This window comes from Camelina sativa, chromosome 19 (genome assembly GCF_000633955.1).
Source record: "Camelina sativa cultivar DH55 chromosome 19, Cs, whole genome shotgun sequence".
NCBI classification, from domain to species: Eukaryota; Viridiplantae; Streptophyta; class Magnoliopsida; order Brassicales; family Brassicaceae; genus Camelina; species Camelina sativa.
Genome location: NC_025703.1, coordinates 5,580,469 through 5,607,003, shown reverse-complemented (window position 1 = coordinate 5,607,003; position 26,535 = coordinate 5,580,469). Strand labels below are relative to the sequence as shown.

At 37.8% G+C, this 26,535-nt stretch overlaps 9 protein-coding genes across 17 annotated transcripts in view; 5 read left to right on the top strand and 4 right to left on the bottom strand.

The window, feature by feature from the left end:
- Positions 1-1,487, bottom strand: part of LOC104764999 (F-box protein At3g12350-like) — a 7,809-nt gene extending 6,322 nt beyond the window's left edge. The window contains exons 1-2 of one of the 2 annotated variants that reach the window (XM_019240596.1): positions 572-1,486; positions 11-398 (exon numbers count right to left, since the gene is read on the bottom strand). In XM_019240596.1, coding sequence (XP_019096141.1) covers positions 11-398; positions 572-1,390 — 1,207 coding nt within the window. In that variant the 5' untranslated portion in view covers positions 1,391-1,486. Of the gene's footprint in view, positions 1-10; positions 399-512 lie in introns of those variants that run through there. The other variant, XM_010488634.2, reaches the window with a different exon arrangement.
- Positions 4,834-5,661, top strand: LOC104764998. The gene has a single exon (XM_010488633.2). The coding sequence runs from the start codon at positions 4,920-4,922 to the stop codon at positions 5,481-5,483; it is 564 nt and encodes a 187-aa protein (XP_010486935.1). The 5' UTR covers positions 4,834-4,919; the 3' UTR covers positions 5,484-5,661.
- Positions 6,093-10,026, top strand: LOC104764997 (peptidyl-prolyl cis-trans isomerase FKBP43-like). 3 transcript variants are annotated; one of them, XM_019240619.1, is made up of 12 exons: positions 6,093-6,299; positions 6,384-6,463; positions 6,730-6,965; positions 7,052-7,191; positions 7,571-7,898; positions 7,969-8,142; positions 8,521-8,673; positions 9,079-9,163; positions 9,277-9,364; positions 9,468-9,509; positions 9,599-9,647; positions 9,747-10,026. In XM_019240619.1, exons 1-12 carry the CDS (start codon positions 6,245-6,247, stop codon positions 9,826-9,828), a joined length of 1,512 nt encoding a protein of 503 aa, XP_019096164.1. In that variant the 5' UTR covers positions 6,093-6,244; the 3' UTR covers positions 9,829-10,026. The 3 variants fall into 3 exon arrangements, with proteins under 3 accessions (XP_019096164.1, XP_019096163.1, XP_010486932.1); XM_019240618.1 differs by having other exon boundaries at positions 9,070-9,163; XM_010488630.2 differs by having other exon boundaries at positions 6,094-6,257; positions 9,070-9,163.
- On the bottom strand, positions 10,097-12,004 carry LOC104764996 (protein LNK3). 3 transcript variants are annotated; one of them, XM_010488627.2, is made up of 6 exons: positions 11,737-12,004; positions 11,322-11,638; positions 11,081-11,222; positions 10,846-10,968; positions 10,591-10,733; positions 10,097-10,425 (listed from the first exon to the last, which is right to left on the bottom strand). In XM_010488627.2, exons 2-6 carry the CDS (start codon positions 11,612-11,614, stop codon positions 10,302-10,304), a joined length of 825 nt encoding a protein of 274 aa, XP_010486929.1. In that variant the 5' UTR covers positions 11,615-11,638; positions 11,737-12,004; the 3' UTR covers positions 10,097-10,301. The 3 variants fall into 3 exon arrangements, with proteins under 3 accessions (XP_010486929.1, XP_010486930.1, XP_010486931.1); XM_010488628.2 differs by having other exon boundaries at positions 11,081-11,219; XM_010488629.2 differs by having other exon boundaries at positions 10,339-10,439.
- LOC104764995 (cilia- and flagella-associated protein 20-like) lies at positions 12,504-14,070 on the top strand. The gene is made up of 5 exons (XM_010488626.2): positions 12,504-12,613; positions 12,707-12,738; positions 12,941-13,182; positions 13,537-13,773; positions 13,869-14,070. The coding sequence occupies exons 1-5, from the start codon at positions 12,561-12,563 to the stop codon at positions 13,875-13,877; spliced, it is 573 nt and encodes a 190-aa protein (XP_010486928.1). The 5' UTR covers positions 12,504-12,560; the 3' UTR covers positions 13,878-14,070.
- Positions 14,182-16,033, bottom strand: LOC104764994 (bifunctional protein FolD 2-like). Its single transcript, XM_010488625.1, has 5 exons — positions 15,863-16,033; positions 15,264-15,447; positions 14,967-15,124; positions 14,638-14,850; positions 14,182-14,528 (listed from the first exon to the last, which is right to left on the bottom strand). The coding sequence occupies exons 1-5, from the start codon at positions 15,974-15,976 to the stop codon at positions 14,298-14,300; spliced, it is 900 nt and encodes a 299-aa protein (XP_010486927.1). The 5' UTR covers positions 15,977-16,033; the 3' UTR covers positions 14,182-14,297.
- LOC104764993 (retinoblastoma-related protein 1) lies at positions 16,385-22,141 on the top strand. Of its 3 annotated transcripts, XM_010488623.2 has the most exons (18): positions 16,385-16,653; positions 17,057-17,157; positions 17,253-17,357; positions 17,454-17,596; positions 17,678-17,774; positions 17,884-17,930; positions 18,210-18,402; positions 18,533-18,599; positions 18,685-18,864; positions 18,966-20,021; positions 20,117-20,279; positions 20,380-20,452; positions 20,585-20,761; positions 20,855-20,974; positions 21,057-21,189; positions 21,286-21,398; positions 21,489-21,604; positions 21,680-21,851. In XM_010488623.2, exons 2-18 carry the CDS (start codon positions 17,074-17,076, stop codon positions 21,849-21,851), a joined length of 3,039 nt encoding a protein of 1,012 aa, XP_010486925.1. In that variant the 5' UTR covers positions 16,385-16,653; positions 17,057-17,073. The 3 variants fall into 3 exon arrangements, with proteins under 3 accessions (XP_010486925.1, XP_019097021.1, XP_019097022.1); XM_019241476.1 differs by lacking the exon at positions 16,385-16,653 and having other exon boundaries at positions 17,074-17,157; positions 21,680-22,141; XM_019241477.1 differs by lacking the exon at positions 16,385-16,653 and having other exon boundaries at positions 17,074-17,157; positions 21,683-21,851.
- LOC104764992 (probable protein arginine N-methyltransferase 3) lies at positions 22,534-25,300 on the bottom strand. Its single transcript, XM_010488621.2, has 7 exons — positions 24,894-25,300; positions 24,330-24,806; positions 24,116-24,213; positions 23,740-23,818; positions 23,405-23,644; positions 23,149-23,316; positions 22,534-23,056 (listed from the first exon to the last, which is right to left on the bottom strand). The coding sequence occupies exons 1-7, from the start codon at positions 25,200-25,202 to the stop codon at positions 22,622-22,624; spliced, it is 1,806 nt and encodes a 601-aa protein (XP_010486923.1). The 5' UTR covers positions 25,203-25,300; the 3' UTR covers positions 22,534-22,621.
- Positions 25,503-26,535, top strand: part of LOC104764989 (NADH dehydrogenase [ubiquinone] 1 alpha subcomplex subunit 6-like) — an 8,284-nt gene continuing 7,251 nt past the window's right edge. The window contains exons 1-2 of one of the 2 annotated variants that reach the window (XM_010488616.2): positions 25,503-25,797; positions 26,476-26,520. In XM_010488616.2, the coding sequence (XP_010486918.1) occupies positions 25,579-25,797; positions 26,476-26,520 (264 nt within the window). In that variant the 5' untranslated portion in view covers positions 25,503-25,578. The remainder of the gene's footprint in view (positions 25,798-26,475; positions 26,521-26,535) is intronic. The other variant, XM_019241383.1, reaches the window with a different exon arrangement.

The window sequence follows — 26,535 nt, the reverse complement described above, 5'->3', positions numbered from 1 at the left end:
AGTGCAACATGTTTCAGATCAATGATAAATTGATCTCGAAGAAACCCAAAACTGAAAGTTCCATTTTCATACAACCAGACCCGCCCTTCACCTCTGAGAAAACCATTACCATTGCCTGCTTCTCCTTGCAACACCATATCGTAACTAGACTTCATGTACAACATTCCAGATACAACATTCTCGTGAACTTCGGCGAGAGGACTGACATGGATTCGACTATTCAACAGCAGCTCTTCCTCAGCTGAAAAGGGTGATCTGATGACCAAGTGATTGGGTGTCCAGAACACAGGAGGAGTGTGCCTTGATAAAGACAAGTCCTCTACTTTCCTGCATATAATGCCTCCAACTTCATCATATTTGACCAAATATAACTCCATGTTCCTTCCCTCACAAAAACCCTGCCGAGTTCAACAATCACAATTTTACACAACGGAGACAAACAATGAAAAGATTGATCTTTTCATTCATCGCCTCGTGCTACAAATTAACCCCTTTTACCTTACGAAACTAACCTTTTCTCAATCTCAAACATTATCAGTGATAATATGAATAAAAGAGTTTAAATTGAGACCTTCCATAAGCCTTGTAATGGTTTAGTAGGCGTGGGTGAGCAATCAGCAACTTTGATAAAATGTTCTGGTTCCCACTTAGTCCTAGACGCTTGCCTCTCCTTCTCTTTCCTCCTCTGTCTCCTTCTCTCACCGCCTGGACTCGTCTTATTCGCAAATTGAGTATACATCTCCGAGAAATCAGGGGAGGATATCACATCATCACTCTCGTCCCCTGAGCTCTTCTGCTCTTCTCTAAAATTATTGCGATTCTCCTCCACCATGATATGACCATTCCCCATGAAATTCACATCCACCGGAACAAGATCGCCACTCGAAGAAGCTTCAAAATCATCCCAAGATCTGAGGTTACAACCACCACCACCGAGATCCAAGAAGTTCTCAGATCGTCCCTCCGGAGAAATCCCCATCAAGAGAAACGGAGTCTTCTTAACCTGATAAGTATCATCCCCGGTGGACAATACTCTAGATCCCAATACAAAAGAAGGACCCCAATCGAAGAAAACAAGCGGCGGAGACGAAGCGGCGGGATTTGCTCTGCCGCAGAGTCGCCAGAACCCAATTAGATTATCCAATCCTTTGAGAGTCTTGTAAAGGAGTCTATACGCGACCTGGCCGTTTCCCCATTTCTGGATCTTAGTCTTCTTCCCCCATCTCCGATTGCACATAGCGTGCCAGATTTTGCCGTCTTCTTGACAAAGAGAGGCGAAGCGTTTCGATGTGCAGGCGAAGCTGGAGATCTCTGTTGGTGTGAGGAATGATAGGATTCGGAGCTGGAGATCCTCGGGGATTTCGCAGAACGGAAGTGCAAATGTAGCCATNTTTTTTTTTTTTTTTTTCTCTAACACGAAACTGTTGTCAGGAAATTATCAGAAAGAGAGACTTTGGGAGATTAAACAACAGGCAAAACACATCTAATCTCTCTCTTCATGTGTTCTGGTTCTATAATGGTATATTCGAATCTGTGTTCCAGTTTTTTCCCCGTTATTTATGAAATTAACCTCTAACTTTATCTATTTAACGAAATAGCCCTCTATCGATTTATGGTTTCTCAAAATTCCCCCATCTCTCGCTGACGCTCGAATATAGACCAGATATAGTTTAACGAAATCAATACAATAAAACTACAATGTTTCTCACCATAGCATAACACATCAGTCTCAACTTTGAATCTCCTATTAATACATCAGTTAAAATCATTGATCAATTAAATTAAAATAAATAATACAGATAAGCTTACAAATTGCCACAATAGACACATAATTGTCTTCTCTTCATCAATCGATTTCAGAATTTCAACCTAACAAAATTGTTTATCTTCTGCGCATTTCAACTAAAACTCTTATTCTTGACAATTCTGACGATCGCATAAGCATTCAGTGATTATTTTAGTCTATCTAACTATGATTCTTCTACTTTTTTTGTTTCTTCTACTTTTTGTTTCCAGTTAACAAAATTCTGTTCTTTTATGTCTCTTAATTTGAGGGATTGTGGAAGATTTCAAAGCTGTGAATGTGTGAATTTGAGATGAATTTTTGAGATAAGCTATGTGTTTGAAACTTGAAATTACTATGAATGTTGGTGAAGAAAAGAGTCAAGAAGTCTCTTCAAGCGGCTTCGGTGTTTTGTTTGCTCTTCTCCTTCACGCGTCTTTGCTTTGAAGCTTGCTCATGTTTTTTCTCTTTCATGGTGGTTAGTTTCTTCTTCTTAAGTTTGGTGGCTTCACTTCTGTTGTGACTTTACCAATGTGATATATTATCTCTCTGTTTACTTATTCGGGTTTGAAAGAAGCTAGAACTTTGCTGGAGAAGACTTGTGCGATTTTGAAAGATGGATTGTCTAAAGAAGAAGTGAAGCTTTTGTTGATCGATGAGAACAAATGCAAGACTTTTAAAAACTCTAAAGCATTTAGAATGTCTCTGCAACTTTAGCTTAGTGTATCTACAACTTTAGCTTCAAAAACCCTTTTGAGTTTCAACAATATACATTACAATAACCGTTTGTGATAGATTACAATAACCTACAGATTTTCTTGTGATATACCTTTTTAGTGTTTCTGAATTTGTTGTAACTGTTTGTTAATGCAATAATTAAGTCTTTGTTAATGAGAGAGAGGTTTGTTAATGAGAGTTTATAAACCTTGTAGTTGTTGCAAGCTGACTCCGTGGAGGGAAGAGGCAAAGCTGGAGCAAGGATTTGAGAAGAGTGATTTAGTCCGAGGTTATTCGCCGAATCTTCTAGAAACTCTGCAAGATAGAGAGGAGCGATCTCCACAATGATCATAGTTCAGGCCCATAAGACCATGAGTAAAGTACAAGATAAATCTCCACAAGTTAAGTGTAAGGGTAATATAAAGAAATAAGAGTAAGTAGCAGTTGAAGCATCAGAAGATAAAACTACGTTTGAAAAACTAGCAAAGCTAAGGCTTGCAAAGTAAGTTAATTAATGCTTGACTGGACGTGATGATATGAACAAGAGCATGATAGTAGCAAACTGACAAACAAACAAACACCACAAAGACTTAAAATTATATTAATATGAAAGAAGAAGGTTCTTAACACACTATTATCTTCTTGACTCGTGCAACAATATTTCATCTTATCGAAGATATATAGCAAATGCAATATTGGCACTTAGCAAGGAGAAGGAACACCTGAAGTAGTTATGCGCTCAAAGTGTAAACTCATACTGTTAATAAAAGGAATACGTAGTTACTTCTACAATTCTACTGAATGTTTATCACACTCACAATCAAACACAAAAAGAAAAAGAAAACTATCAAAATTACACATCCTTTATTGGCTATTGGCTTTTGGCTATTAGTAATATGATAACTGTTTGACTGTAATATGGCATAGGTTATTGAATTCCATACTACTATAATCGATTGATTTGTATTGTCAAGATTTTTTATTCATGTTCTCTTTTTTTATATATATTATTTGTTCCGTCTTTATTTTTTGACAAAAATTATGAAAAATATTTAAACACATGTATTGTCATAAGATCCCTGATGTTAATTGGAAAAACAAAAGAAAAGAAACAGAGCTTTCTCTCACTCTGAAAGAAAGAGAGAGTTAAGAGAAAAAAGCTTCTCAGTTTAACAAAACAATTCGATTTTATAATAACGTTATCTACGGGCTCAGTTCGTTGTTTTTTTCTGGTATTTCTTGATCTTTTTTTTTGTTTGTTCTTTAAATTTTGTAAAAAAGAAATTGGGTACTTAAGTCTCAAGTTAGTTAGATGAAAAGAAAATTTGTTTGATTTAAATAACAAAAAAAAATGATGCAACAAATAATAACTAAAATACAAAAACAAAAAATTACCATTGACCATGATAATTTTTTTTATTAACTATAATAGGGCAATTCTCATAAATACAACTAAAATATGATTTTTCCAAAATTACCACTTTTAGTTTTATTTTCCAAAAAACCACTAAAATGAGTTTTTTTCAAAAATACCACAAAATTAAACTAAAGTTTTATATTCAAAACTAAATCCTAAATCGTAAACACTAAATCCTACACTCTAAACACTATACCTTAAATCTAAATTAGTCAACCAAACCAAGAAAAATAAATTTTACGTAATAAACTTTCAGTTTTTTTGTGTTTGTGGCATTTTTGGAAAAAGATGTTGTGGTATTTTTGAAAGAAAAACTTACAATTTTGTATTTTTTGGGAAAAAAACATAAAATGTGGCATTTTGAAAAATTTCTCGTTATAATATTTGATTCCAAACAACATAAAAACAAATATTATTTCAAAAAATACAAAAATATATATATGAAAACAACCCGCGGCGTAGCGTAGGTACTAACCTAGTATAGTTTAATATAATCTTTGTAGCAATTTATATAGCAACCATAAGATAAAATTCGATTATATATGTATTTATTGTGCCGTGAATGATATCCCGATAATATAGCCACTATAATCGGGATATCATTCATCGCAAAATAAATACATATATAATAGAATTTTATTTTTTATAAATTGCGGTAAAGATTATATTAAACTATATTTTATAAAGTTTTTAGATTTAAAAAAACTGAAAATATGCTCACCATTGTTTAGGAATCTGTAAATTTAGTGGTGTTGCTTTTTTTTGGCTCGAGAAAGTTAAGTTTCACTAATCACTAGTAACCTTATAATAAAACAATTTAGAAAAATGTACACCACAAAATTTTTATATTATATAGTAGTTTTATAAAATTAAAACCAAAATGTCAATTAAAGGAAAAAAACCGAAAAAAATAAAAAGAAAAAAGAAAAAATTCTTATCCAAAGAGGTTGTAGGAGGAGAGAGTGATAGAGAGAGAGACGCGAAGCTCTTAAAAAAACAAAAATGGCGATAACACCTCTACGAATCACGAACCCATTCCCATCACTCCGCTTGATTCCCGTCGGAAAGCTCAATGCTTCGAGACTCTTCACCGTCCGCGCCACCGACGTTGAGTCCACGGAAGAGACTCAACCCGACCCGGAAACAACTCAATCCGAATCCGGCACCGATCCTGATCAATTCGAGTCTCGTCTCTCGAACATCAGACTCAAATACCGAAGCGGTACGGGTACGAAAGCAGAGGTGAGAAAATCGAAGAAAGGGTCATCAAGTGGGTCTCCGTCGAAAGGCACGGGAATGTATTTGCCGCCGGTGAGCTTAAAAGAGGCTGTTTCAGGTGGGTTGAAAGTGGAACTAGGGTTTAGCCCGTACAGTGAAAGGATCAACGGGAGGGTTGCGGGATTAGGACTCATGGCATTGCTTCTTGTTGAGCTTGCGACGGGTAAGAGTGTATTGAATTATCACACGCCTTCTGTGGTGTTTCTTCAGATCTATTTCGTTGCGGCTGTTTCTGCTATGTTTGTCAAGATTGAGAAGGAGAAGGTTAGTGTTTGGCCTAAGGATTGAAGGAAACAGAATACATGAGATATGTGTTTTGAATGTTGCTTTTGTTAATGTTCTTTATGTATGTATTTTGTATACTCACAGAAATTTCAATGTCATGGATATATAAGAGATTTGACAAGTAAAGGATCTCACTTTTGGAGTGAGTTCGTTGTTGTTCTTGTTAAGTAATTTTCAAATACTGGATCGGAATGTTCAAGAAAATTTGATACAAATGTGATGTTTTGTTATGTTTTCTTTATAGTCAAGTTGAAGATGAGATGAGATGAGATTAGTGCATTTTCCTAAGACAATGTAACTGAAACTTATAAGCATTGAAATCATGTTTGGATGTTGTTAACTAGAATGGCCACATAGATCATAGCCAACTTCAATTGCATAACGCCTTGCAACATGTAACAAGATTAATTATGTGATCTTTTACAATGATTCATATACTTTATGTGTAGATCATAAAATAAAATTTTAATTTCGATTCTTTTTTGACATATTTCTCGACATCTTTTTTTGGACATAAATTCGATATTTTGAAACGTTCCTTTTTTTTTTTTTTTGGTGTGTGTCAAATTAAAAAAAGTTTCTACTTAAAACCCAATGGGCATTAACAATAAATAAATAAGGGCGGCAAAGAAATAAAACCCTCAAAGCCAACAAAAACCTCTCGTTACAGAACGGAGAAACAGAAACCCAAAGGGTCGGCGTTACAGTCTCTTTGTCTATCTCTCTCTCTTTTACGATTCTCCTTAATTCTTTGACCAAATTCCATGGCTTTCTGGGGTGGGTTCACTGGTTCCTTTGCTTTTAACAATCACGGATTGAGTAAAAAGACCTAATTTTTTTTTTTAATTATATTTCCATGGAGTTGGGCGTTGATGAAAAGATTTGTGTGTGTGTGTGTTGCAGGAGTTGAAGTGAAGCCATCAAAAGCTTTCACTCTTAAGGCTAATGAATCAACAGGAATCAGAAGACTTCACCTTTCCCAGGTCCTTAATCTTATTGCTCTACCCTTAATTAGCTTTGTTGATTTTCTTCTCAGACTTTGTACTTTGGACGCTTGTTTTGATCAATTTCTTATGATTTGGGCGTGTTTTAACGTGATTGGAAGTTTGTATACACATCAATTAGGGTAGGGAGACTGATATGCAACCTATAGTGGAGTTTAAATGCGAATTGGTTTTGTAACTTTATTACTTCAATTTAGTGGCTTTTTTCATTTACTTGGCTGATCCTTTGGTTGTATTTGGTTTAGGCGACATTGGGGCTTGGTAGTGCAACAAACAGAAGTATTCTTCAGTGTATCGTTGGGAACAAAAGTCCCCTCTTCTTATGCGTCTTGACTCCTGAAAAGGTTGATACTTGCCAACTGAATCTGGAGTTTGAAGAAGCTGATGAAGTTATCTTCTCTGTCATCGGACCTCGGAGCATTCACCTCACTGGCTACTTCCTGGGGAAGAGTACCAGTTTTAGGCTAAATGATAGTGAATCGTATCCTCTTATCGAACTTAGATTAAAGTAAAATATGGATTATTGGTTTTGTAGATTGTTATTTGTATCCTTGACTTAATCAATAGGGAGTCATATGGAGAAGACATTGTTGACACAGACATGGAGAAAGGTAGCAGTGATGATTATGACTACAGTGATAGTTTCATAAATGATGACGAACCTTGTGGCCGTGGTTCACATGTGTCTAGTTCTGATGATGATGAAAGTATGCCATTCCCCATCTTGTTTACGGTGTCTTCTAACCTTGAAGTTTTATGTTATGTATGCTTTGTGGAGTTAAGCTTGAATTGATAGTTGTATCTTCAGAGTTATTTTTTGCTCTTACTGTGCTTGACTTGTTATTTTGCAGATTCACAACCTTTTCAGTTACTATATGGATATTGTTTTGCAACCTTTTCCTAGACTATAGTTGCATGGGACTTTGAGAGTTTAGTTTTCGTTTAGTGTGAATCTCTTTACTAGTGTCTTTGGTGCTTGTATTAATCTGCATCTCGTGGGTTTTACAAGAAATTAGATTAGGCATTTTCACTTTAATTATTTCTGATACTTAAGTCCATTTCTTCTTAATCTTGTCTCCTTTCCAGTATCTATTAAGGAGATGGCAGCTAAAACAAAAGACAAGAAGAAAAATGGAAAAGGTAGAAGACTAAGGAAGAAGTTTCAAGTCTCTGATTCAGAATCGGATGAAACCTCGGCTAGAGATGATGATTCTAGCAATGAGGATTCTGTAGAAATACTTAATAATGGTAATGAGCACAAAATCCCGAAGGTTCTTTCTTCAGAGAGTCCTCTGTCTTCAAGGGTTACGAGGTCGAAGGCAAGAAGTTCGACTTTGGAAAATGTTGAGTCTAATGCCAAATGTGAGAAGGCATCAGAAGCAAGAGCTGATACCCACAAGACTCTGGATAAAAGGTAAGTAAGTTTCATCCACTGTAGACCCAAGTTTTAACCTTCTATAAATCTAATATGTTTAATATGCCAGGGAGGATAAAACATTGGCTGATGTTAAACTTCATCCTCAGAAAGAGTGTGAAATTGTTTCGAAGAAAAAAAGAAACAAAGAAAAGTCTAAGAGTTCAGCTACAGTTAACTTAGGTGAAGGAGAGGGGAAAAATATGCCTGAAAGTCTTCAGAATGAGAAGCCAGCTACTGACAAGTAAGTGGTACCATACTACTGAACAGATAATGTTACCTTCTAGCTGTTTCGGATTGAGGAGGATGCTACGTTTTATTGAACTCCCGGAATGGTTTTTTTGTTGTTGTTTGTTATATAAGTATATCGATATTTAACGTGATTATACACAAATTAGTCATCGGTGTTAAATGGTTGGTCAAGTGTTCTTAGTGGGTGGTTCTTACCTAGTGGAAGTGAAAATTTTACTTTTATTCTTCAGAAGTTGACGTTTTGTATACAAATGGTTTATGCCCATTCATTAGAAAGTTGATATCATTGTTAAATGCACATATTTCCTCAATTGGTATTAAAGCTCCTTGTTAAAACTTCAATTAACATACCATGTCTCGCACATGACAGGGGGATCAAATCATCAGGTGGTGTATTACCCTCTCAGAATGATGAGGCGATTCTATCAAAGAAAAAAAGGAAAAGGGATAGGAGAGAGGAGACTACAGATGTCCCAGAAAATCTAGTTGAATGTTCTGAGAAGAAGAAACAAGCTATCGACAAGTGAGTCTTACCTTGTTACTTAGGTAGAAACTTCAGTTTGACTAATGGTAGAAATAATTATAATTACCTGCAAATACAAGCTAATGGTCTGATGAATTAGCTTTTACTATAGTTGTCTCTCTTAGTTATTCTTTTGGGTTTGATTGGATACTAGTCGTATAAATTGTATTTTCCCTAACAAATAGGAACTCAGAGAAAGAAGCTGATATTAAGATTTTACTTGAAGTATAAAATTTAACATTAAACCAAAAAAAAAAAAGATTTTACTTGAAACGGGATTCCTGAGTTCTGCTAAAGCTGTCTCTTTTAGTTTTTCTTTTGGGTTTGAGTGGATACTATTTTGAGTTTTATTGGTAATTTAGCATAGAAACTTGTCGTATCAATTGTATTTTCCAGAATGAATAGGAACATTGAGAAAGAACCTGAAGTGACCATTGAAGAGATTGAAAAAGGATCGTTAGATGGAAAATCAGCTGTTAAAGGGAAAAAGGTAAGTAGTTTTGACATTTTAGTCTACTTCTTAGTCGTGTGATATCTTGATGCTGTCTCAATTACCAGCACCGTTAGGTGGGAGTTCTTTAAGACGATTGATGGTTGTTTCAGGTCAGTATACTCTATACTGGCAAGTTGAAAGACACCGGGAAATTGTTTGAATCAAACTTGGGAGAAGCTCCACTAAGATTCCGCTTAGGTAAAGATTCTTTAGATCGTAGAATCCTCACTATAGTTGCTGTTTCTGCCATCCTCGTACATGATTAGTTTTTGTTTATCATTAATTATAATGCTGCCTGCAGGTGAAGAAAATGTCATAAAAGGTCTCAGCATTGGTGTTGAAGGTATATGGCTTAACTCATAGATGATTTTAACTTAAATTCATAAAGTTTGGTACCTTTTAAAGAATACGGCTGCATATTCTAATTCTCAGGGATGCGAGTTGGAGATAAGAGAAGACTCATAATTCCGCCATCCCTCGGGTATGTCATAATGGTTTTGGTTAACCGGGTCTATATGATTATTCTCAGCATAATATAACAGCTGAGTTGTGTCTCTTGCTCTGGATGTGATAAACACAGGTACTCAAAAAAGGGATTGAAGGAACAGGTGCCTAAGAATGCGTGGCTTGTCTATGAAGTGGAGGCAGTAAAAATTAGATGATCGCATTGGCTTTTGACCTTTTAATACAGGCGTAGGGTTTTGCTCCGAGCCAAACTGTTATGTCACATGGAAATTTTCATTGGCTCCTCCTGCTTCCTGTTTTATACAGTATTTTGCTTTTTTTGGGTTTGCTCGAATCTTACAAAACTCAAAATTTTCCTGATTGTTCATTCAATATCAGTGAGTATTGTTTCCACTTTCCAGTATTTAAACTGGTTATGGTTGACTAAATGCTTAGGTTTACACTGAAACAGGATGCTCTTATTCATATTGAGAAGTAATTCTTAAGGCTATTAGGCATTGTTTGTAGAAACCAGACTGCAGGAATTTAAAGGGACCAGATTCTTTTGACAGATCAAAACTGAAGCTTGCAACAATAAGCATCTATATATACACATATTTATACACGTATGGTGACAGAAGACTTCATAGGAGGATGATGAGGGCCAATCGTTGATCTTGATCAGCGGCACCTACTGTACTCTTTCCGGCAGAGGATAATTGCTTATGTTGGATTCCATTTTGTTGAATGTGAGGTTTGCAATGGCTCTATCGATTGAATTCGTTTCAGATTCTATCTCTTCCTCTCTACTCAACCTGCAATCAAGTAACTGTCACTTTGATCAGTATGGAATCTTTAATTTGAGCAAACTATTATCATAGGAATCTATAGTTCCAGAAGAAAATAAAGACTTTGATCCTATGAATACTCGGATGATTTCTTTTCAAGTAGAGGTCAAAAAAAGAAGATAAGACCTGTACCTGTTTCCATCACCATAATCATATCTGGACGTTTGCATAAGCAGCTCTTCTGAGTTAGTGCTGACTGAATCCGATTTATCTTGTGAACTCCTTGCAAGCCGGTAAAAGGTATCCCGGAAACATTTGCGTGTCTCATCGGTTAACTAGAGAGCAAAAAAAGTTTATTTTTAAGACAAAACCTACAAAGCAAGTCCAATGACTGGAATATCAAATGTAAGGTTAAAAGGTCGTAGGCAAAAATCGTCAGTAACTCACCTTTTGTGAAGCCCTTTGTAGATCCTGCAACACGAGTTCCTCAGAAGACAGTTCATCCCCATAGTTTGAATCTAACATGTTGTTGTCTTCATACAGATCCGAGATCGTAAATGGAGCTTCCTCCTTCAACCAGAAACAAAAAGATTAATAATCAGAATCTCTAAACTTACAAGAAACCACCACAGATTCAGCAACAAATAGATAACTGCAACACCATGTAAGAAAAATATCTTACCTTGAAAGACATGTCATCATGACAATGGAACATAGGGACTTCCCTACCACCATACATAGAAGAAGAACCGACACTGTTATTGCTGCTGGTTGCTCGATGTACATCTCCATCATCCTCTGGAACATCCTCCAAAATTGAACTTCTTCAGTAAAAACCAAAGAGTAAACAAAAACAACAATTAGATCGGAAAACACAAGAAAAGTAGGAAGATGGTAAGTAAAAAAGAATTGAGGGGCCGTACAAGAACATATCATCCATGTGTTCGATTCCTTCGAAATCATGAAGTGAAGAAGCACCGTAGTTAGCCTTTGATCTCTTAGACTCTTCTTCTTCTTCACTCGTCCTCATACCCATCTGACTGTACATCAAACCTTCTCCATTAAAACCATCGTAATCGAAACATTTCTGAGCAGCTTGAGGAGAGCTCATGCTCCATCCACCCCACATACCAGTAGATGGGTATGTCTCTGATGATGATTCTTGATAACTAGGCACAACAAGCTCTTCAAAATTCCTTCCAGCATAACAATCCATAATCAAATCGATCGATCTATCAACCTGATTAACAACAAAAATCAAGCTCACTACTTTCAGAACAAATCCCAAAATCTCTATGGATTTGATTCAAATCTAAACAAGAAAAGAAAGAAACTTACTTTATAGAGAATTACGATCAGAAAACTATTAGATGATTGGTTCAAAGATCAAGAGAAGCTTTTTGATTCTTCAACTGTAAGCAAAATAGTAATAACAAGACCAAAGAAGAGAGAGAGAGAAGACGAATTGTGTTTTTTTTTTTTGTTTGTATTGCTTCAACTTCCGAGGAGGTAAGAGAAAAGATGGGCAGCACACACAACACAAGTAAGGGGGAAAGAGAGTAGCGCGTGAGTAAAAAAATGGCGCGTGAGGTAGATCTTGTTTTCGTGGCTCAGAATTCATAGACGAGATTTGTGGCTCAGATCTTTCCTCCATCTAAAGCACTCTTCTCATTGGTCCACGTGTACGATCATATCTTTTATTATCTCCAACGTCGGCAATGGAAAAATTAAAAAATGTGCAAGTTGCGGAATTTTATGACCCCTACTTTTATGTCATTCCGAAAATGACCTTCTTCTTTAGTGAGAGGATAACGCGGTTGTTAAGAGGATAAACTAGTCATTCCCGCACCGAGACGTGTCTTTCTTGGCTGATATCTAGTTCTCACGTGGCACATTCTTTGTGGAGAACAAGACACGTGGCATGTGATTAGCGGGTGAAATTCCACGTTTCTGAACCGCATATTATATTGGATATATAAATGGCATCTATGCTTTTTCACTCAAAAGAGTGTAGTGGATGGACTAATGGGCCGAGGCCTTAAAAACAAATAAATTTGGTTGCAGAAATTTTTATTTATTTACGGCCCACTTAGACCTTAACATTATAATACTAGACGAGTCTACGAGCTTCGTCTTGTCGGAGTCGGAGAAGAAGCAGGAAGATGTTCAAGAACACGTTTCAGTCTGGGTTCCTCTCTATTTTGTACAGTCTAGGGTATGCTTTTGTTACCCTTGAATATGTTCGAATCGGTTGATATGTTTTTAATAATGGATGGGTTTTGATATTTTTTTTTGTTTTTGTTTGCAGAAGCAAGCCTCTTCAGATATGGGATAAAGAAGGTGAGCTTATGTTTTCTAATTTCTTACGTAATTGAATCTTAGGTAGTGCGATTTTGTACCCAGTCAGCTGTAATAAATTCAAAGCTGTGAACTTTGGGTAACAAAATTATTGATGCCTTGTTCTATGATCTGAGCTGGAATTTTTTCTAGAAGTTTCATCAATTTTAGGGTTCAGCTAAAGTATCTTTCTTTTGATTGATAGTTGTGGATGGACATGTGAAGCGTTGCCATGATGATGACATTCAATCCAATGTGCTTGAAGTAGTTGGATCTAACATCCAGTCTACATACATTACATGTCCTGCTGATCTCTCCGCTACGCTTGGTATCAAACTTCCTTTTTTGGTCTTGGTAGTGAAGAATATGAAGAAATATTTCTCATTCGAGATTCAGATTCTGGATGACAAGAATGTGCGCCGCCGTTTCAGAGCTTCTAACTTTCAAGTCTGTATGTCTTTCCCTTTGCTTTTTAGTCTTCTTCACTATTTTATTTGAATTTCATCTGATCAGGAAGCCTCCTACTGTAGTTTCGATGCTCTGCTATTTTCTTGAAGCAATTTCTAATCAATGTCTTACTTTATATCAATAGATTAGTAGGCCGCTTGTTAGTTTTTAGTTTATAGCTTAACTGCTGTGTTTCTCAGAAAGATACCAATCACCTAATCTTTGGATAAGCTTGCAGGATGTGTAACTCTATTATATACAATTGTTGTCACTACATTAAATTTGCTGCATGTTATGTAGTCTAGAACGCTATGCGCTAGTATTGATGTTTTCTATTGAACAATTTTTTTGTAGGCTGTCACTAGAGTAAAGCCGTATATTTGCACAATGCCACTCAAGATGGACGAAGGCTGGAATCAAATCCAGCTTAACTTTGCTGATCTTACTAGGAGAGCTTATGGGACTAATTATGCTGAGACATTGCGAGTTCAGATTCATGCCAACTGCCGCCTCAGGCGCATATATTTTGCTGACCGTCTCTACTCAGAAGAGGAGCTTCCTCCGGAATTCAAGCTGTATCTCCCAGTGCAGGTTTAGAATTTCACAATTTAGATACCATTCTTCTCCTTTTTTTATTTATTGCATGAGTCGTTTTACTTACAAAGCATGGTCTTTTTCAACTGCAGAAAGCATGAAAAGTTAATATCAAAGCCTTCTACCATTGTCATGGTACTGTAAACTATTTCAGATAAGACCAAGCGTTTGCATTAGATGAGAGCTTTAATTTCGCTTGTTTTTGACTTGATATTCATTGTGTTAAACTCTTACTGAAAGGGAATCACTTACGCTTTAAGATTTTCAATGTATATCATGCATGATCTTGAGTCACTGCGTATAAGAAACTTAGGGATGGAAGCATCAGGCTTTTGAGTCGCATGATGCCACCCTCATGTTGTATTGATTTTCGGGAAATAAACTTACTTGCAAAATGACATAAAGTAATCCAAAGAGAATGCCAATTTCAATTTATTTGAGAGGAAAAATGCCATTAATCCAAGTACACAATTACAGAATGGAGAAACTCAGGTTCTCTTTATTACAAACAGTGGGATATTTTACTGGCCAAAGACCCGCTTGGCACCGTCTACCGTGTTTCTGAGAAGCATTGCAACTGTCATTGGGCCTACACCACCAGGGACAGGCGTAATAAAGCCTGCAACTTTAGAAGCTTCTGCGAAATCAACATCTCCAACCAACCGGTATCCTGATTTCTTACTCGGGTCGCTGACTGCGTTAGTTCCAACATCAATTACCGCAGCCCCTGGCTTTATCCAGTCGCCCTTAATCTGAAAAGTAAAGACGAGAGTGTTTAAGAATTGATAAAACTATTCACATTAATCTACATGAGGTAGATTGGATTTTGATCTAATAGACAATGAAAAAGCGTGAAATCACCATGTGGGCTTGTCCGCATGCAGCAATAACAATGTCAGCTTCCCGGATGATAGCCTCAGGATCCTTGGTGTGAGAATGTACAATGCTGACAGTAGCATCAGCCTTGAGCAATAGAAGTGAAACGGGTAAACCAACGATATTACTCCGACCTACAACAACTGCTCTTTGCCCCTTTATCTGTACACCGCTTCTCGCTAAGAGTTCCAAACATCCCTGTGCACACAACAAATCACCTGATTGTTGAGACAGAAGAAAAACTTGACACAAAACTTATAGCCGACAATTTTCTTGGAAGAGACTGAAGTCTGCATGCAAAGAAGGAGCAGTACCTTTGGGGTGCAAGGAAGGAAGAGTGGTTCTCTGCCTTTCATGGCTAGCTTACCAATATTAAGAGGATGGAAGCCATCGACATCTTTATCAATGCTGATAGCACCCAAAACATTCTCCTCATTAATATGTTTCGGCAATGGGAGTTGAACTAATATGCCTGCAAATCAAGTACCAAAGCTTTATTATAAACACGGGTGAGCAAGGATGTTCCCATTTACCAAAACAAGAGAACTGGATTAAACATTGAAGTTGCCATCTATAATTCAATGATAAGCATAATCTACAGAACAACTAACCATGGATATCTGGGTTTGAATTGAGTTCATGAACTTTGGTAATAAGATCAGCTTCAGAAACTTCCTCAGGTAGGCCCACATCAAATGACTTAATCCCAACCTCAGCGCATGCTTTCCTCTTTGTGTTCACATAGGTCTGTGAATCCTTTCGATCCCCGACAATAACTACCGCTAGTCCTGGGACCTGCACGAAAGGTAAAACCAAGACTCGATTGATTCTTGTGCTCGTATTCTAAATCGATTCAACCATTCTTTTACACTCTCTCTTCCCTTCTACTTCATTACAAGGATACCAAACCATATAAACTTAGCACACCATCTGTCTGATATTTAGACATAACAGTATTCTACTTGAAGTAATGCAGACAGGTCAAAGATCCAGGAAAACAAGAGAACAGTGAAAAGACATCACACACACCAAAGGCAACAAAAACAATTTTTTGCAGAACTAGAAGTAACAAATCATTCATTGATTTAACTATAAACTGGAGCTAACATCTTATGATCAATCAATCACGCTTCTTTAAGAAGAAACAGAAGAGAGACATATCAAGATTAAGAAACTGTGATTCATACATAAAGATGCGTCCTATATATACCTTGCCGTGTTTCTCGAATAGACCGCGAACTTCCTCGGCGATCTCTGATCTGATGGTATGAGCAATCTCCTTACCGTCGATAATCTTCGCCGTCTGATCAGATGGTGACGCCATGATGATAATATCTGATCCTATGATTGATTAGTGCATCCACTCACACTCGGAAGACCAAGAGAAGACTTAAATCTGAATCCATCCGCGGATAAGGACACTCCTACTCCTGCAACCAAACGCGAGATCCAAAACTTAGACGAACGACGTCGTAATAAAAAGTGGGCCCAATCATAACTCTCACGAGGCTTTGTCGCGGTCACGAAAACCCAGACGGCGTTAATGGGCCCACTTCCGTCTGTTTTAACACTCTCGCCGTGACGGCGAATCTTTTTCCCTCCCAGTGTTTCACGCAAACAGTAAGTAAGGTTTGGGCGGTAAAATTGGGTCATAGATGGGTACGTGTCGAGTTATGAGTGGATGTAAGTGCGCGTATATAGTTGTATACGCATGTGTATGTATTCGCCGTGTTGTTTTTCCCGCGCGAGATTATATCCTTTTCTAGGGTTTGCCGCATAATCAGCCCCCATTCATTCTAGAGAGAGAGAGAGAGAAGAGGGCTAATTTTTATTTGTAGGATTTACGGAGATCTCTCGCTCCTTTTTTTTTCCAGTGGTTCTTCTGAATTCGTCGGCGTTACCAGTGTGAGTTCTTGAAAAAAAAAATTAGATCTTCTGCTCAGCTTTTTAATCGGAGACGTTTGGTTTTTTGGGATCTGTGTTACAATTAAAAAAAAAAAGGTAAGATCTTTCTCTCTTTTTTTTTCTTCTGCTTATCCTTTGATTCGATTTTTTTTTTGTGTGGGTTTAATCTGATTTTTTTTTCTTCTAATTGGATGTTTCGCTGTTCGATTGCAACTTTGAGAGAATTTTAATTAAAAATTTGTGTAATTTTTTCCAGAGTTAAGGTTTTGAGATTAGTTCCCAATTTCTCTTTTTTGTTTTGTTCTGCCCCAAATTTTCGTATTTTCTGAATTGGGAAATTTGCGAGTTTGTCTACAAATCGGTGTCTTCTTCCGTATGGGTTTGATGTGGTTTCTATTGAAAGTTCAATGTATGATTAAATCAACAAGTCTTTTTTTTTTTTAGTAAAGTTGAACTGTTTAATTGGAGGTACAATTAGCTTAATTTTTCATGTTTTCAGCTGCATTGGAGAAGACTATGGAAGAAGTTCAACCTCCAGTGACTCCGCCCATTGACCCTAATGGGAAAAGAAGTGAAGCCTCTTTATTGGACATATGCGAGGTTTGTTACTTACTGTCTTTGGTCATCTGGTTGCATGTTGTTTAGTAATTTTTTATGACTAGATCTAATCCCTGGAGTTGATTTCTTATTTACAGAAAGTTCTATCTCTTGATGGGAGCACTTGTGACGAAGCTTTGAAGTTGTTTACTGAAACCAAACGAATTCTTTCAGCAAACATGTCTAACATTGGAAGTGGAACGGTGAAATTTTACACTTTTTTTTTTCTCTTACCTTCTTCTTTATCAGTTAACCGTATGGTTCACTATGACTTAACTCTGTTTTGCTCTTCTTATTAGAGGGAGGAAGTAGAGAGGTACTGGTTTGCTTTTATCCTCTATTCAGTGAAGAGGCTTAGTGTGAGAAAAGAAGGGGATGGTCAGTCAGTGTCTGGTGATAATGGGTTTAATCTATGTCAGATACTGAGGGCTCTTAAGCTTAAGTATGTAATGCTCATTTTCGTCCTTCCTTACCATTCTTTAGTTCGTTTGAAGTGATAATATTCCTTTTTTCCTGTTTTCAGTATTGTGGATTTTTTTAAAGAGTTACCTCAGTTTGTGGTCAAGGCTGGATCTGTACTAGGTGAACTTTATGGCGCAGACTGGGAGAACAGACTTCAGGTACTGCCCAACTTCTTTATATTTACTCTTATTTTTAATCTGTCAGTGTTGTTAAATACGCTTCTCTTAACCTGTGTTACTTTACTTATTGCTAATGTTTACTTACTAGGCAAAGGAGTTGCAGGCAAACTTTGTGCATCTTACCCTACTAAGCAAGTGAGTTTAGCTCCCTTCCTTTGTTGCACTCTCTTACATTTTTTTTTTCTGATTTGTGTAGTAATAGTGGTTGACATAGATTTCATTTTTTAGACCTGATACTAAGAAGCAAAATTTTCTTCCTATGCAATAATCAGAAGATAGGCTTGCAGTATTCTTTCAAATTTCTGTTAATTTAAATTCAAATTTACAGATTTCTGGTTTTATGTGAATATTTCTGTGAATTGTTTTAAGGACTTGTTTAAGTATGATGTTTTTGGTACCTTTCCTTGGTAACAGACACTATAAACGTGGGTACGGGGAATTCTTCTTGACATATGATGCAAACGCAGAAAAGAACTCTGCGAACTCTTCTAGCTATTTGCCGGATAGTTATCGTTTTGGATGGCTACTCTTTTTGGCACTCCGAAACCATGCGTTTAGTCGATTTAAGGACCTCGTGACATGCTCAAATGGCCTAGTTTCTATATTGGTTAGTGACTACCTGTGATACTCTCCCTAATCTGTCATTCATTTTCGTCTTGCTGTACATTACTATTTGAAAGACACCTCATATTAAATAATGTAGTTAAGTGTAGGCTAACTCCTTTTTATCTTATCAGGCTATTTTGATCATACATGTTCCTTGTCGGTATAGAAATTTCAGCTTCCAAGATTCTTCTCGTTTTGGTGAGTGTTTATTTTTTCTTCTCTCCTGATAAGCATGGCAGCATGGAATGTTTATCCTCTATTTTCATTATGTGATGAATCTCAGTTAAGAAAGGCGACAAAGGTGTAGACTTGGTTGCATCACTATGCAAGATATATGACGCCTCAGAAGATGAGTTGAGGATAGTAATTGACAAGGCAAACAATCTGGTAGAAACAATATTGAAGAAAAAACCATCTCCAGCATCTGAGTGCCAAACTGACAAGCTAGATAATATTCACCCAGGTAGAGTCTAAAAACATTTTCCTTCTACAATTAAAGAGTCATGTGAGTTCACTGAACAGTTGCCTGATTGTTCTTCGATTATATACGGTGTTTTACTGCAGATGGCTTGACCTACTTTGAGGGTTTACTGGATGAGACGTCCATCTCAACTAGCTTGATTACACTAGAAAAGGATTACGATGATGCATTTTGTAGTAAAGGCGAACTCGATGAGAGGGTATTCATCAACGAAGAGGATAGCTTACTTGGATCTGGAAGCATATCTGCAGGAGCTGTAAATATTACTGGTGTCAAGAGGAAAATTGATGCTTTAGGCTCACCTGCAAGGACATTTATAAGCCCACTTTCTCCTCATAAGTCGCCTGCTGCTAAGACAAATGGTATTAGCGGTGCTAACAAGTTGACAGCAACACCAGTGAGCACAGCAATGACAACCGCCAAGTGGCTAAGGACTGTCATATGCCCGCTTCTGCCACAACCTTCTCCTGGATTGGAACATTTTCTTAAGTCATGTGATAGGGATATAACTAATGATGTCACACGAAGAGCACACATAATTTTGGAAGCTATATTTCCAAATAGTTCCCTTGGTGGCGGTGGAAGTTTGCAAGCTGTTGACTTGATGGATGACATATGGGCAGAGCAGCGGAGATTAGAAGCTCTCAAGTTATACTACAGAGTTCTTGAGGCAATGTGTAAAGCAGAAGCTCAGATTTTGCATGCGAATAATCTGAACTCTTTATTGACAAATGAGCGGTTCCATAGATGCATGCTTGCTTGCTCAGCTGAATTGGTACTGGCTACCCACAAAACCATAACAATGTTGTTCCCAGCTGTTTTGGAGAGGACTGGGATCACAGCTTTTGATCTCAGCAAGGTAATAGAGAGTTTCATCCGACATGAGGATTCTCTGCCTAGAGAGTTGAGACGGCATCTGAATTCACTGGAGGAACGACTTCTAGAGAGTATGGTATGGGAGAAAGGCTCTTCAATGTACAACTCTCTGATTGTTGCTAGGCCAGCGCTTGCATTGGAGATAAATCGGCTCGGGTTACTAGCTGAACCGATGCCATCTCTGGATGCAATTGCAGCACTTATTAATTTCTCTGAAGGAGTACATAATGCATCATCTGTTCAAAAGCATGAAACTTGTCCAGGTAATTTTATTTGTTTTTGAAGAAAATCAGTTTTGTAACCTGCTGTTAATGGTGTGATTTTCTTACCCAAACTTGTCAAATTTACTGCCATATAGGACAAAATGGGGGGATTAGATCGCCCAAAAGATTATGTACTGAATACCGCAGCATTCTAGTTGAACGCAATTCCTTTACATCACCAGTAAAGGATCGTCTGTTGGCCTTAGGCAACGTGAAATCTAAAATGCTGCCACCTCCGTTGCAGTCTGCATTTGCCAGGTACATTTTCAGTTATTATGGGTAGAAATGGCAAGTTAGTATACCTTTTTAGTTGTCCCTGTACTTCTTAAGTTTACCTTTTCCGGATTTATGTCCACAGCCCAACACGGCCCAACCCAGGAGGTGGAGGAGAAACTTGTGCAGAAACTGGAATCAATATTTTCTTCACAAAGGTAGGTCAATGAGATCTTTGGATATACTACTAATTGTTTGGTTGGATGTACTATAAAACATGGTATGGATTCATTATTTTCGTCTGGCAAATGTTTTAATGGTCCTACTCACTATATGGTGGCTCTTCCCAGATTAATAAATTGGCTGCTGTCAGAATCAATGGAATGGTGGAAAGACTACAGCTTTCACCGCAAATAAGGGAGAACGTATATTGTCTCTTCCGACATGTACTTGCTCAGCGGACTTCTCTTTTATTCAATCGACACATTGACCAGATCATTCTCTGTTGCTTCTATGGAGTGGCCAAGGTGAGTAGAGTGATTCAAAGGTCTTAACTTTATGTCATCTGGTTTATAATGGCTTCTCCTCCGCTTACACTTTTTCTATTAATCACCTTGTAGATATCCCAAATGAGCCTGACTTTTAGGGAAATTATATACAACTACCGGAAGCAACCACAGTGTAAACCATTAGTTTTCCGCAGCGTTTATGTGGATTCGTTACAATGTCGCCGTCAAGGGGTATATACACTCTTAACCTTATGCTGAACAAGTCTCTTTACTCTGTGGAGAATACTGAAATTTGTGACAATGACTTGAACAGAGAATAGGGCCAGATCATGTTGACATCATCACATTCTACAATGAAATATTTATTCCCGCTGTAAAGCCGTTGCTGGTGGAGCTAGGTCCTGTGAGAAACGACCTGTCTGTAGAAGCCAATAATAAGCCTGAAGGTAACTAAGAAATTCCAAATAGATACTTGTTAGACGTAAGCTTTGTTTATAAATGTAATCCCCAAGTTAAGTAATCATCTTATTTTGGATTTACAGGTCAATGTCCCGGATCACCAAAGGTGTCTGTGTTTCCAAGTGTTCCAGACATGTCCCCTAAAAAAGTATCTGCAGTGCACAATGTTTATGTTTCTCCTCTTCGGGGATCAAAGGTTAGTACTCAAACTCTTTATTACTAAGTCTTGAGGAGGAGGTTGGTGACTTGATTGTTTGGTTACCTTCCACGTGTTGTGTGTTTGCAGATGGATGCTCTTATTTCACACAGCTCGAAGAGTTACTATGCTTGTGTTGGAGAGAGCACACATGCTTACCAGAGCCCTTCAAAGGACCTATCTGCCATCAACAACCGCTTGAACAAGTAAAAACAAAAAACATTTCTCATCAGCTTCTTCCTTAAAACCAATCACTAACCCAATTTCGTCTGGTGTCACAGCAGCAGCAGCAGCCGCAAGAGGACGCTAAACTTTGACGTAGAAGCAGGGCTGGTAAGCGATTCCATGGTAGCAAATAGCCTTTACCTCCAAAACCAAAATCAAAACCAAAATGGAAGCGATGCATCGTCCTCAGGTGCTGCGCCCCTTAAAACAGAGCCAACAGATTCATAGATTATCTTTCTCTATTTGCAACGCCAACTTCTCTTCAACTATAGCATCTGTAAATCCTATGTTGCAGAGTTTGCTTTTATGTTTAGCTTTCTAGTTTATAGTGATCACCTCAGGCTATGAGCGGATGGATCCCTTTGGTTTCTTTTTCTTATTTATCTAAGTTAAGTCGGTCTTAATAAGCGTTAATAAATGTTTTCTTTTTTTTCACTCTTTAATTTTAACTGTATCTTTCTAACTAAATTTGTTATCCACTATATATCTATATATATAAATAGGTTTTTTTTATTATTTATTGGATACGGTTAATAACAAACAAATTACGTGATTAGCAATACAGAGTATACTAGAAATGTAAAGGCCACCATTTGTAATAGTGTTTGGGCAGTGGACAGAAGTTTATATCTTTGATCATTTTAATCTTACTTTAATCCTTGGCCTTGTTTTCGGTCTGGTCTCCTCTGGTAAATGTTTGATTTTGTTATCGCCATTGCTTACAAAGAGGCAAAAGCGTTTCCTTAACTGTAAATATATTTAGAATTGTCTGAATAGTTGTCTGTCTTTCCTTCTCCATCTGTCTATAAATTTACGTCGCAAGACAACAATTTATGTCAGATTTCAGATGAACTTGATGCTCTAGCAATCTCATCTTACTAAAACTTCCTAAATTTAGAAAATAATGATATTACGGACTAAATTTAACAATCTTGCAACTTATGAAAAGTTCCTCGGCAAAATTGAGGAAAAGATTCTTACAATGGCTACAAAAACATTCATAGATTAAATATCTGAATTGGCCAACGACGCTTCTGACCCTTTGAGCTCAGCCCAGTAGCCTCTAAGGACACGTCAATGCTGCGATGCTCATACGATCGTGCAACACTCACACGTAGATGAATACTTGAGGCAGGAAACTCTTCGGTTCCAATGTCTCCTCTTCTGTCATCACCAGACAGAAGTGAGGCTGGTGCCATTGAGATTGGTTCTTGAAAAGTTAAAACAGTCTGAGCCCAGTGTGTTGGGGGAGTGTAGGGTGATGTAGATAGTACAGTCGGGTTTTCCTTGCAGAACCTATTAGTGAAACCTGTGTCGAACCACAACACAACACCATGGCACAACCTAGTTTTTGCTTCTGACTCAATGGGCTTCAGCGTTGCGGTTGCTGTGAAATCCACTTCATTCGGTTTCATGGTAGCCAGGTCAAATGTCTAGAAACAAAGAAACATAGAAATTCAAGGAAATTAATTTCAAAGTTTTTTTCTGGTTCTGGCAAAACCAAAGAAAGTTTGATCTTTCAAACCTGAAGAAGGGCGGGCTCTGTCACTAAATCACGCTCCTCTATAACGTCAACAATGGGAAGTCGAGCAGTATCTTCAAGAATTTCCTTACCAATTGAAGACATGTCAAAGCCATAGACATCTTCCCAGAAAGGAAGACCTGTGGCACCTTTTCCAAATCCGGCAACATACTGATCCAAGAAGAAAAAAGGGATAAAACTCATCAAGACGATTTTCACGAGAGAAACAACATTTGAAGGACAAAAGATAAGTTTTTACCATGGTGGCCGTGTCAGGGAGGATTGCACCTCCAGGTTTCAACCACCGATCTCTTGCATAGAGCACAGAACTGAGCATTGACTCATATAAAAGGCAGTATCCCATCCATTCGCTGACTAACACATCAACACTATGAGGTTCAATCTGTATCGATTTATCTAGCTCTTCAACCATTGAGTGTGCAACTTCAAGTACCCCATTATGCTCGTTGTCATTGAATACTTTGTTATCCTTCGCAATCTGCTTGCAAAAAATGGTCAACCAGGCAAAGAATTAATACATACGAGGGAAAAAGACAAATAATGAAAATCTTGTAGCAAGTAGTAAAAGGTAACCTTAGTAGCAACTTCGGCCATCTTCTCACTAGCTTCAACTGCAACTACCCTTGAAGCCCCAGCTTTAGCAGCAAAGAGACTGCAGACAAAGGCAAATTGGTTATTGCATGCACACTAAAAGAAGTACCAAAAGTATGAGTTAAACAATCAAAGGATCTGCATAGTTGGGAAGGAAATTCTAAGAAAGCCTTCAGAATATGAAACAAAAGAGGTAAACAGAACCACCAGATAAGAAGACTATAAAACAAATCACATGTTTTAGCCTTGAAATCAAGATGCAACTGCTGGAAAATGAGGGAAAAGTTTCCCTAAGAGATTGAGAAGAAACCTAAAGGAGATAGCCACTACAGAGTGAGCAAGATAGCTACTAACTCACCTCAATATCCCAGTTCCACAACCAACATCCATTACAACAGAGCCACTCAAGAGAGTAGGATTCTTCATAAGTGCATCTCTGTATGCTTCTGTTCTAACCTGTTAAAGACATCAGAAAAATTGAATAAAATCTGACAGCGGACAGAGAGTGGTCATATTCTGCAAGTGCATGTTAGTTAATGTGGACATGATTCCAGAAAAGATTAGTGCATTACCTTATCACTAAGCATCTCCTTGTGAATGCCGAACGAACTATAAGATCCAAAATAGTTTTCATTCACCTTTCTAATGTTCCTATTAACTAGTCTTCCATCACAAACCTTTGGTTCTGCATCTTTCCCATTAACTAACAAATCATCCGCAGAACTTTGCTCCTTCAGACCATTGCAGTTTGAAAGCAAAGTTACATCCTTACTTCCATTTATATTGCGTTTATCACTGCTCAACATTGACGTTTCCCCTAAAGCCTCAACATCAATGCTTAAATCCCCAAGTTTCTGCAAATCCTCCATCACTTCGTCTCTGTCAAACGTGTCTTCTTCTTCACCATCTTCCTCATCATCAGCAAATGAGTACAAAAGTGAATCCTCCTGCGAAAAGGGCTTCAGATACTTCTCTTCATCCCAAGGAAACTTAACATCCTTGAAATCACCAGCTTCAATCCTCCAACTCAAACATTTGTTCTCAGCCACCTGGTTGCATTAAAAAGGAATCAACTTTAAGCAAAATAACAAAACTTTGGAAAGCAAAAAAGAAGAAGCAAAAAAAAAAACACAAACAGGTGAGCGGATATAGTTGATGAGCTTAAACGAAGAGTAGAAATCGAGCTTCAGTTCCTTTCTAACTCCACGGAAATCAAACCCGTGGCTCAGACGACAGTGTTCGAAGAGCGAATCACAGGAAGTGTAGTGAGAATCACAAAACAAACACAGGAAATCAGATTCAGAGCCGTCATCCTCCTCTCCTCCTCCCACTCCGACGCCATTATCATCTGCTTTCCAATCTCCCCAGTCTCCGTCGTCCGAGAAGTTATCTTCTTCATCATCGCTGTAGTTGAGAATCTCGTCCTTCACCATTGTCGCCGACATGAGAAGGATGAATCAGTAGTACGGCGCCAAGTTCTCAAGAGAGGGTTTAAGAAGCGGAGACACCCCGGCGGGACTGTAAGCAAATTACCTTCTTACCCTTTTCTGGTTCAACCAAATCTGACTTAAATCCAGAGAGTAAACCGAAACTAACCGGAAATAATTACGACTTGTTGTCTCCCCCACCTTAAGGGCCCATTATCCCATTAGCAACTTAGTCTGAAACGATAGGCCTATAAGCCCATTAGCCACTCAGTCTCAAACGATGTCGTTTGGTAACTGTGGAAGCAATCAGATAGTCTCCGATGGTTCCCATTCTCAAATCCGGCAACTGTGTTTTTTCTCAGGTAGACAAAATTCGCGAATCCATAGATCAGAAATGGCGGCACCTTTCACGTTGAGGAAGATTGGTGTACCACCGAACTCAGCTAACCTGACGGAAGCTCGTCGCCGTGTTTTCGATTTCTTTAGAGCTGCATGTAGATCTATCCCCACAATCATGGACATTTACAATCTTCAAGATGTCGTCGCGCCTTCTCAGCTCCGATTTGCAATCTCTGCTCAGATTCGGAACAACGCTCACATCACCGACCCGAAGGTACTTCCCTTGATTTCACTCTGATTAACCCCAGGACAAGGGTCCTCTCTGCGATTGCCGGAGATGGAATCAATTTAGTCTCCCCTAAATTGGTCATACGTCTTGGTAGGATTGGATTGGTTACCACATTGACCCAAAAATGAGCTTTTTTCTTATTTGTTAAGCTGATTTAGAGTTTATTTCTGCTTTGTACAAAAGCTTACACCTTTAACCGTCTGGAATTTAGGGAAGTAGTTAATGCGAACGAAGCCTTGATTTATGGGTAGTCTAATCTTATGAACTATAAAGTGTCTTGTGGATTGGGTGCTGGGTGTTGATTTCTTAAGAGTGAAAAGGTGGGCGCTTTACTGGTTATATTCTGCTTAAGCTTTGTTACCTTGTGGTTCCTTTGTGTCTTGCATAGGAGAGCGAGTCTGTTGTCATCAGTAGACTAAACCCGCTACAACATTGTATACTTCGAATCAAAAATGGAGTTCTTTCTCGTAATATGACTAACAGCGTTGTTGGCTTTTGGTACCAAAGTTAATATTTGTTTTGTTTGTATTTTGAAACATCAATTGATAGCATCTTCTTGAGTATGATTGCAGTGATCTCGGGGGGTCTTTTTTTTTTAGTTGGCTGTCTTTTAAGGTGCTTTTAGAATGCAATATAGTTCTGATTGAGGTGTTTCTTCCGCAGGTAATTGATCTTCTATTATTCAAGGGAATGGAAGAGCTGACTGACATTGTGGATCACGCA